Genomic DNA, 11,176 nt, shown 5'->3' with positions numbered 1-11,176 from the left:
ATAATAATAATAATAATAATAATAATAATAATAATAATAAAATAAAAATAAAACACTCTGATTTTTTCTCTCTAGTAAATTGATAATTAATTTTCTCCATGGTTGGTTACCTACACCTCTAAAGTTCAAAGGTTATCTAATGGACTTACTACACCATCTATTATGTGGGTCATAGACTTTTGACAAAATGCCAACGAGTAAAAAGTAAAATAATATTCTCTGGCGAAAGCTTTTTGGAACTTGTAGCTTGTGTAAAATTTTTGACAAAATGCCAACGAGTAAAAAGTAAAATAATATTCTCTGGCGAAAGCTTTTTGGAACTTGTAGCTTGTGTAAAAGTGCCTTTAAACGATGTACTTACGTTCAAGCAACTTAGGTAAGTTCATTTCAGTGAAACCAATGAAATTACGAACAAAGGGTCATAGAAATTGGGTAGGTAGGTAGGTACATACATAGTGATTTTACTATTCAGTGCCTTTTAACGATGTACTTACGTTCAAGCAACTTAGGTAAGTTCATTTCAGTGAAACCAATGAAATTACGAACAAAGGGTCAGAGAAATTGGGTAGGTAGGTACATACATAGTGATTTTACTATTTAAGTGATTGAGATTTAGAGAGAACTCCACATACCTACAGAGGGAGAGAGATAAAGTATAGACGGGGAAATAGAGGGGGAGGGGGAGGGAGAGAGAGAGAGACGTAGAGATTCTAGACTCAAGAGATTTATCCGTAAACTAAGGTAGTGTTGTAAACTTTATTTAAAGGCCTGTTTTATGTTGTTTTTTAATCCATCCAATTCAGGGCTTAACCTAAAGTCCACGTGAATATCTAGGTACTCTAGTGATTGAGATTTAGAGAGAACTCCACATACCTACAGAGGGAGAGAGATAAAGTATAGACGGGGAAATAGAGGGGGAGGGAGAGAGAGAGAGAGACGTAGAGATTCTAGACTCAAGAGATTTATCCGTAAACTAAGGTAGTGTTGTAAACTTAATTTAAAGGCCTGTTTTATGTTGTTTTTTAATCCATCCAATCCAGGGCTTAACCTAAAGTCCACGTGAATATCTAGATACTCTTACCTAAGTAGCGGAAAATTCCTACCAATCTTTTGCTATAGGTATAGGTAGGTAAAGGTATCGCTACACAACCACACATCACTGAGTAATTCACTGAAAAGAGTAGTTATTTTTATATATCTCACTCACACATTACACATCTATCTCTACGTACGACCTTATCAGTTATCTATTCTGAGATTGTTGTTAATTAGATTCATATTAGACACCCAAATAGATCATTAATGTCTTACCCTATTTTATATGATTAGAATTCTTAGAGATTTTCCGACATCGACTAGAGTTTCGCCTCTCTCGTAGTCTTTTTTAAGATGACTCAGCTCCTTCCTTCTCTCTCCATAAGGTACTCTCACTCACTCTCTCCTTCTCCCATTTTCCTTCTCTTAGATTCATATTAGACACCCAAATAGATCATTAATGTCTTACCCTATTTTATATGATTAGAATTCTTAGAGATTTTCCGACATCGACTCGAGTTTCGCCTCTCTCGTATAGTCTTTTTCAAGATGACTCATTAAGCTCTTTCCCTCCATTCCACAGAATCCATGGCCAAGCGTAATGTACAGTGTCGTAGCCCATCAACAGAACTATGGACGTAAAGAGAGACGGCCAGAGCCACGCCCTCAGACCTCTAATCAACAGCAAAGCTCCTCCCATCAGGAAGGTTCCGGCCATCAAGGATCCTCGCGCCGAAAACGCAAACCCTTCACCGTAAGGCTTCTCGACTACATCAAACGCAGATTCAACCCCGTCAAAGGTAAGCTTGCTAAAAAGTCACTACACTTTGCTCTTTTTGTGCTTTATTTCTTTGCTGTTCATTTGTAGATTTGTAAATAACGCAGATTCAACCCCGTCAAAGGTAAGCTTGCTAAAAAGTCACTACACTTTGCTCTTTTTGTGCTTTATTTCTTTGCTGTTCATTTTCTTTTCTGCAATTTTTTGTAGATTTGTAAAAGCTTTACCCATCCTTTAGGGCTGTTTGCCCCTACACCTAAACTTCAGGTGGGCTTTTTGTGTACCTATGTCAATTGAATTTTATTCATTTGTTCTTGATTTTTTTATATCTGCCATGTGTTTCCAATTTTAATTTTCTCTTTCTGAAGTTTATTAATTTACTCCTTATTTTCTTCCTACAATCTATTTGTTTGGTCTTCAGCTTCACTCTTTTGCTCTGTATATCTAGGACAGAAAAGCCCTGGATATCTAGGATAGAAAGAGAGTTCTCAGGAGTAGGTATCACAGGCCACTACTGCTGAAGTAACTCAGATCTTGTGGAAATAAAGATCCCTCCCTAGTAAAGCCAAAGAAATGCGTCGGGACCATGCATACCTATTTAGATAACTAGATACACAACTACACATACTCTGGGCTCATTTATAAAGCTTTACCCATCCTTTAGGGCTGTTTGCCCCTACACCTAAACTTCAGGTGGGCTTTTTGTGTACCTATGTCAATTGAATTTTATTTATTTGCTCTTAATTTTTTTATAGGTATCTGCCATGTGTTTCCAATTTTAATTTTCCTTTTCTGAAGTTTATTAACTTATTACTCCTTATTTTCTTCCTACAATTTATTTCTCTGGTCTTCAGTTTCACTCTTTTGCTCTGTATATCTAGGACAGAAGAGCCCCGGATATCTAGGACAGAAAGAGAGTTCTCAGGAGTAGGTATCACAGGCCACTACTGCTGAAGTAATTCGGATCTTGTGGAAATAAAGAGCCTCGCTGGTAAAGTCAAAGAAATGCGTCAGGGCCATGCATACCTATTTACCTACCTAGATACACAACTACACATACTCTGGGTTCGTTTATAATCAATGTAATATTTCATCCCAGCGAGCTTTTACCTATCAATGAATGGCCTCTGTAGGTATCACAGGCCACTACTGCTGAAGTAATTCGGATCTTGTGGAAATAAAGAGCCTCGCTGGTAAAGTCAAAGAAATGCGTCAGGACCATGCATACCTATTTACCTACCTAGATACACAACTACACATACTCTGGGCTCGTTTATAATCAATGTAATATTTCATCCCAGCGAGCTTTTACCTATCAATGAATGGCCTCCATACTTCTCCCTCTTCTTCCCCCTCCCTCCCCTCCCTACTAAGCTGATTATCATGGGACTTCACTGATAAGCACGAACGTGAGAGAAAGAGAAATAGAGATAGGGGGAGAAGAGAGAGGGACAGAGGGAGGTAAAAATGAGAAACGTTATCACTTAACATAAATCACATACTCCCTCCCCCTCCTCTCTCTCTCTCTCTCTCTCTCTCCCTAATATAACATCTCCCCAATTCATTCCCTCTACATAGTACATACCTCCTATCTCCCTCCTACTTCCACACAATTTTACAGCTCCCTCCGATTTATTCTACCTCCACCTCCATATTTCTTCCCCTTTCCCTTTTACTCTTATTCTCTCACTTCTCCTTCCCCTCTGTTCCTCTCTATCTCTCTCCTTACAGCTTTTCTAAAATTGATTCAGATGCCCACAGGTTTAACTCTCTGCTTAACATATTTTTTCAATCAGATTGTTATCTTCCTCCCTCCTTCTTTTTCTCTCTCTTTCTATCTGCAATACCAATACCTGCAATACCAATTGACAGGACTGAATGATAAAACGGGGGACACAAAGAGGAAATAAATAAAAAATTGTTGCAGACGGAGCACAAAACTTGAAAGCATTAAAAAAAAAGTAGTTCCAGACTTCAGATTATTGCAGAGCGTGCAAAACGAAATGTTTTCTGGAATTCTTCTGGAGTTTGATTCCATTTTCTCTTTTAACACATAGGTTGGTAGGTATGTACAAAAGTAGATAGATACATAGGATCCCTTAGTACAAACTCTTATCTTCTAAAAGTAAATTAGATTGGAAGATATCTAATACAAGTGCTATCTAGTAAACTTGGAGCGTTTGTTAACTCCCTGGGGGCAAGGCAAAGAAAACTCCCCGAGAAAGACATTTTCCTTGCTTAATAAGTTAACACCGGGTTAAAAAGAACACAAATCTTTGGGAAAGAGTGTGAAGTAAGAGATTGGATTTTTTCCTTTCCTTTTTTTACATTAAGTAATTCTCTAATGTACTGCAAGCTCGTTTTTTAAAAATAAAAACCCCTACCCATTTATTTTATTTCATTTTCTTGGTAAAGCAATTTAATATTTGAGAATATTTCATTTTTATTTATAAAGAAAGTTCAATGTGGACATGCTTTAACCTTCAAGCTAACATTTACTTAAAATAATATACAGAGGTGTTTATGCAAATTAAAAATATTCTGAAAAAAGTTTTGTTTATTTTACATTATTTGTGGTTAATCTAATATAAATTTGAAAAACACCTTCGTTCTCTATTGCAACAAAAAAGCTAATTTTTCATCAAAAATGGTAATGGTGCTTAATGAAATGAAATAAACTCCACTAGTTAGCGCTCTATTTAACAGTGCCAGATGCTACACGGGGAACAGAGTACAGGGTATGACAAAAGGCCAAGGAAAATCTCAAAGTTCGCCCCGAACTTCAGAAAATTCTTTGAAAAAAGTTGGATAGAAGGAGCCATAACTGCCCGAAAGCGAAAAGAGAAGAAAGACAGGATAGAAGAAAGTCATCAGCCTTCCGATAAGGAACCTTATATGTTTAGGATAAAATCTGCCTTGGGCGGGATTCGAACCAGCGACCTACCACTTACAAGGTACAAAGGAGTAAATAGATAATCTGGGATTTTAACTTGTACTTACAAGCTACTAAAATCTGCTGAACCCTGTTTTCTCGTCCTTACACTAGGGTAAATTCTACTTTACGTCATAATTAACTTGTACTTACAAGCTACTAAAATCTGCTGAACCCTGTTTTCTCGTCCTTACACTAGGGTAAATTCTACTTTACGTCATAATACTCGTACCTTAGGTACAAACTTTGCAGGAGTGCTAAAACGTGGATTTTATTCTTTAAGTAGTTTTACTTCTTTTAATTCTGAACTAGGTAACTCGATTTAAGTTTCATACAACTGTAACAGGACGCATTATTTTTCGATAGAGAGTAGGTACCTATTTCATATAAAAAGAAAAAATCGTTTACGACCGTGGCAAATAACCGTCGCATTTTCTTGGCCCTGACAAAGTTTTTCTCTTGTTGCCTGTTACACTATAATTCATAAGAATTTACTATACAAGTATAAAATATCCAAGCTTAAAAGTTATTACTAAAGCGTTCAAATGGTGGCATTTTTTTTTTTTTTTTTTTTTTTTTTTTTTTTTTTAATGGGGGGTGTTTTTTTTTTTTTTTTTTTTTTTTTTTTTTCATAGAAAATGTTCCGAGATTTCTCCTTTCCTGCATAGGACAGGACTGAATGATAAAACGGGGGACACAAAGAGGAAATAAATAAAAAATTGTTGCAGACGGAGCACAAAACTTGAAAGCATTAAAAAAAAGTAGTTCCAGACTTCAGATTATTGCAGAGCGTGCAAAACGAAATGTTTTCTCGAATTCTTCTGGAGTTTGATTCCGTTTTCTCTTTTGCTTAATGGGAGTATGAGTGAGGGAGAAGGCAACAGAAAAGAGAAAAGCTTAATTAGAAATAATGACATTATGCACCAAAAAAGGAAAGTACCTACTTACTAACAGGAATAAGAAAAAGAAAATCGTAAACGGGCAGGGAGGGGGGGGGGGGGAAAGCTACTTACTTGATTAAATAATATTAAGAAATTAGAAGTATGTACAATTGTAGATATAGTTGTAGGTATACATATATAAATGAAATGTACATTTATTATTAATTATTATCATTTAAGATGTCTGATATAGGAAACAGTAACAACGGAGATCTTGTCGTCTCGAATCCATTTAGGATAAAGTTCGCCCCGGACGAGAATCAAACCCGCGACCCAGCGCTTACAAGGCAGGCTCGTTACCAAGCTAAATAGGCTGACAAAGATTTAAAATAAAGTACCTACCTAGTTACCTATGTAAGGATTTCAAAAATACAAAAGTAAAAGCTTTTGCAGCAGTACGTAATACGAGTAAGTAATAATAAAATAAAATGAAACTCAAAGGCTTCTGTACAAAAATCAAAGTGAGGAAGAAGTTTCAGGAAATGCTGACGCAAGCAGCAGTGATCAGGCGAGCTTTATTTCATGGTGAAGAACTACAGAGAGCGCCACAGTATTCAAAACTTTTCCCGTCAGAAATAAAATTTCATCAGAAGAGCTTGGTAATGGTAAGTCATTCCAGGACCTACAGAGGGAATTTCAGTTTTTTTTTTTTTTTTTTTTTTTTTTTGGCGAGCCTAATCAGCTTGGTTGGTAGCCCGTCTGCCTTGTAAGCGCTAGGCCGCGGGTTCGATTCCCACCCCACCTGAGGGGGATTTTATCCTGAACGGATATTGTTCTTTCTCGTATCCTGTCTCCCTTCGATTTCGGCACGATAAAACCTTAGCAGTTACAGTTTCCTCTGTCAATTATCTTAATTTTTTCTACCTCCCTCTCTCATAGTTGTTGTTTTTTTTACAACTTGGAATGATTGGATACATTTTGTTCACTTTTATCTCCACACACTAACACTCTATTTTCTATTTTGTCAATACAACCGCAGGGTCTGAGACACAGAAATAACATAAAATGCTTTTAGTTTCGTTAGTCTGATAAAAAGAAAATTTTCTTCACGAGAAACTAAATGAAATAATACCTAAAGCTTTGTAACACTCTATTTTCTATTTTGTCAATACAACCGCAGGGTCTGAGACACAGAAATAACATAAAATGCTTTTAGTTTCGTTAGTCTGATGAAAAGAAAATTTTCTTCACGAGAAACTAAATGAAATAATACCTAAAGCTTTTTATTCTCTCCCAGTTTCACAATCAGCTTACGAGTATTAAATTTGAAAGAATTGGGAAATATACCACTTTTTTCAAGGCTTTTTACCCTTTACAAGTTGGACTAATGGAATCAAATTATGATTTTTTTTTTTTTTTTCTTAATCAATATTTTTTTCTCTCTTTAGTTGTTACTTTCTAGCTTTCTACTATTCAGTTTATGGGTTCCCCACGGGAGTAAAGTTGGGGTCATTTTCCTAGCAGAGTTTTACAGTTCACTAAGCATAAGCATTAACAGAGTTTCATTTAAAAATTAATACACTTACAACTACCTTGTACACCCAGCTAAATTTAGTCGAACCTGAACATCAGAGACAAAATGCCCGGTCACTTCCTTTCTCCCTTGAATTCTTTTAAGGGTATATCCAGGTTCGACTGTACTTGTTTTAGAATAAAATCTAATCCAAGTTAAAGAACAATAAAACTACTTAAAGCTACTTAATAGATAAAAGTATCTTTCGGAACGGAAATTATTTACTTTTCCACTTTGCATAGAAGAAAGGAAGAAACACTTAAAGTACAATAGCAACACTAAACTAAGAAATGAGCAAATAAGTAATTTTAATTTGAATAACAAAGAATATAACAAAATGAGATAAATTAATCACAATTAATGGGAGAAAAAAAAATAGAAAGGAACTTTCAAATAATAGGTACACCAAAATGAGAATAAACGAAAATGGTCATAATAATAAACAAAAAAAATATAATAGAATACTTGCAAAACTAACAAAAATAATCTACTTCCTTGAGCAAGGTTTTAAACACATAATAAATTGAGGTAGATACAAATGACAGTGTCATTGTTCTCAAGTTCTATCCTAACTAAATAGTTACCATGTGGTTCAATTTATTTTTATAATAATCTACATAATCTATGGTTTATGTGTCATTGTTCTCAAGTTCTATCCTAACTAAATAGTTACCATGTGGTTCAATTTATTTTTATAATAATCTACATAATCTATGGTTTACTAAACTTTTACATGAGAGCATGTACCAACATTATACGTAAACCCACGTGCAAAATAAAACTAACTAAATACGTATGTCGTAAATTTTATTTTGATAGATATGTACCTATATACGTAGTTATTAAAGTACAATACTCAATAGGCTGAATTTATACTAACTTAATATAATAAATTTGTACTAACTTGGTATGATAAATTTATGTAACTTTTACTTTCAATTAGCCAATAGGAAACAGTTCAAACGAAAACTCCATGTTGGATCGTACCTATATACGTAGTTATTAAAGTACAATACTCAATAGGCTGAATTTATACTAACTTAATATAATAAATTTGTACTAACTTGGTATGATAAATTTATGTAACTTTTACTTTCAATTAGCCAATAGGAAACAGTTCAAACGAAAACTCCATGTTGGATCTGCTAAGGTTTACCGGCCCACTCCGACTGGGTGATATTTGCCGATTTTTCTTTCCAAGTGAAAATGGGAAATATGAGCTTGTCCCTAAGTGCACAGCTTTTTATGTATTTTCCCAAGATATCCCAGTACGTACCTATAGGTAGGTGTTTAGACAGGAACTACGTGTGAAAATAGTAAGAAATACAATGGACATCGCAGTGAAAGAGGAATTTAATAACAGGATCAAAAACAAAGAGAGAAATAATGAGGTAAAAGAAGTAATGGGAGTGGGAGAGATAGAGAGAGAGAGGCTGAGATGGGAGCGCAAATGTGTAAACAAAAGATAGAAAGCTCTTGTGAACCTCTAGAACTCTAGAGAGAGAGAGAGAGAGAGAAAGAGAGAGAGGGAGAGAGGAGATAAGGAAGGCTAACACGTCAATAATAATAACCCAACACACAAGCTGTCAAGTTCCCATGTTTGATATCCCTCTCTCTCTCTCTCTCTCTCTCCCATATCATTCCTTTTTGCGGGCGGAAGCTTTAAAAAAGTCACTTGAAAAAATGGCACTTCAAAACGGCAGAAAAAGGAGGAAAGAAAAATGAACAAAAGGAGAATACAATTGAAAATAAGGCACTCGAAGGAAAATAAGGTACTTAAATGGCTGGGAAATTTCAAATTGAAGAAAAAAAATTCAGTTCTAACAATGATCTTGTGAAATTGGATTAATTTTAATTTGACTAAGTAAAACTCGACTGAAGTTGAACTTCAATGATAAATATTAAACAAAAGAGGGAAAAGATAGAACATTTTAGAGAGTAAGAAATATTAGACGTTTCTTCCGAAATGTAGGTAACATGACTGACGATAATGCAGGTTAGATAGAATTTCACGAGATTTTACAATAAGCGATTTACCTTCGAAAATAAAAAAATAAAAATAATGGTTGAAAAGGAAAAGAAATGATTTGTTTCTAATTTTACGCACAAAACTTTGGATCAGTTAGCTTAGAAGACGCCACAAGTTTAGGAACACTTCAAAGTACCTGCAAATGATTTGTTTCTAATTTTACGCACAAAACTTTGGATCAGTTAGCTTAGAAGACGCCACAAGTTTAGGAACACTTCAAAGTACCTGTATGAAAGGAGGACAAATTAAACTAAGTGACACACTTGTAGGAAATAAATGGGAAAGACAAAGAAAACAAGGACTTAGAAGGGACTTGTTGAAAAGGAAAAGAAATGATTTGTTTCTAATTTTACGCACAAAACTTTGGATCAGTTAGCTTAGAAGACGCCACAAGTTTAGGAACCCTTCAAAGTACCTGTATGAAAGGAAGACCAATTAAACTAAGTGACACACTTGTAGGAAATAAATGGGAAAGACAAAAGAAAACAAGGACTTAGAAGGGACTATATTATATTTACCCAGGGAATAATTAGTCCTCCTCGGAGTAAAATATTCAATCTGAAATTCACATCCACAACGGAAGCATTAGATTTAAACATTTGAAACGTCAGGAAATATGGATTATACGAATACATTCAAATGAAACCGCAGATGACAATTATTTCAACTTGAACCGATCTTCATTTTAATCTTATCTAGGGGATTGTGTTTTCGAATTCGACTTTTCGCCAAAATACTCAGAGACAAGGTTGTCATCCTTGTGACATAAAGATTTATTTTCTCCATTCACATTAGAGTGTTTTTTCTGAATTCGAATATTCTTTAGCTGCTGCACAATCTCCTTGGATTTGACAGGATCATTTGCAGGATTGTGTTTTCGAATTCGACTTTTCGCCAAAATACTCAGAGACAAGGTTGTCATCCTTGTGACAAAAAGATTTATTTTCTCCATTCACACCGGAGTGTTTTTTCTGAATTCGAATATTCTTTAGCTGCTGCACAATCTCCTTGGATTTGACAGGATCATTTGCAGGGAATTTCTGACTATCTTCTGAAGGAGGGTCTCGACTACTGGAACCTGATTGAACTACTACAGGAATAGGCTTCACTTTGGGGGGTCGACCTCGGGCCCGTTTGGGTGAAGCTTGAGTATTCACTTGGTTGTTTACCGGGTATTTAGACCTCTGAATATGACTGGCGGCCGAACAGTTGGACTGGAAAGTCTTGAACGCGTTAGCCAATTTGATTCTCGACTCGGGGGTTTGAGTTGCTCCCTTGAAATGAGCTTTGATTGTTTCAATGGCTTCCTCCATTGCCTTCGAGCAGTTCATTTTGGTTTGAGGTAGAGTTGAAGGGTTGGCGTTTGGATTGGCTCGAGATGAATTTGATGTTGGATTGGGAATCTTCGTTGAAGCCATATTTGTAGACGCAACATTAGACCCATTCTGATTTGAAACCAAGTCGGACTTTTCTATCAATTCTGAATAAGAATCATCACCGGACGTTTCACGTTTATCCACTTGTGTGGATTTGGTATTCGCTTTGGTCTCTTTCGAGCTCGACTGTGAACTTTCCAAGGTGTGCACCAGTTTGGATTTTAAATTCTTAATAACAAGAGGGGCTTGTACCAACATTATACGTAAACCCACGTGCAAAATAAAACTAACTAAATACGTATGTCGTAAATTTTATTTTGATAGATATGTACCTACATACGTAGTTGTTAAAGTACAATACTCAATAGGCTGAATTTATACTAACTTAATATAATAAATTTGTACTAACTTGGTATAATAAATTTATGTAACTTTTAGATTCAATTAGCCAATAGGAAACAGTTCAAACGAAAACTCCATGTTGGATCTGCTAAGGACAAAAAGCCGAAAATGATTTTGCTAGTCTAACTCTAGTTACTAGTTAGTATTCCAAGTCTGACGAGATCAACTCT

General features: G+C 35.4%; 1 protein-coding gene across 1 annotated transcript; it reads right to left on the bottom strand.

The window, feature by feature from the left end:
• Positions 1-9,549: 9,549 nt before the first annotated feature.
• LOC113471822 lies at positions 9,550-10,862 on the bottom strand. Its single transcript, XM_026831255.1, has 2 exons — positions 10,096-10,862; positions 9,550-9,929 (listed from the first exon to the last, which is right to left on the bottom strand). The coding sequence occupies exons 1-2, from the start codon at positions 10,860-10,862 to the stop codon at positions 9,920-9,922; spliced, it is 777 nt and encodes a 258-aa protein (XP_026687056.1). The 3' UTR covers positions 9,550-9,919.
• Between the last annotated feature and the right edge of the window lie 314 nt (positions 10,863-11,176).

The sequence above is a fragment of the Diaphorina citri genome, unplaced genomic scaffold (genome assembly GCF_000475195.1).
Source record: "Diaphorina citri unplaced genomic scaffold, Diaci psyllid genome assembly version 1.1 scaffold3067, whole genome shotgun sequence".
Lineage (NCBI taxonomy): Eukaryota > Metazoa > Arthropoda > Insecta > Hemiptera > Psyllidae > Diaphorina > Diaphorina citri.
This window is presented reverse-complemented; position numbering and strand designations above follow the sequence as displayed.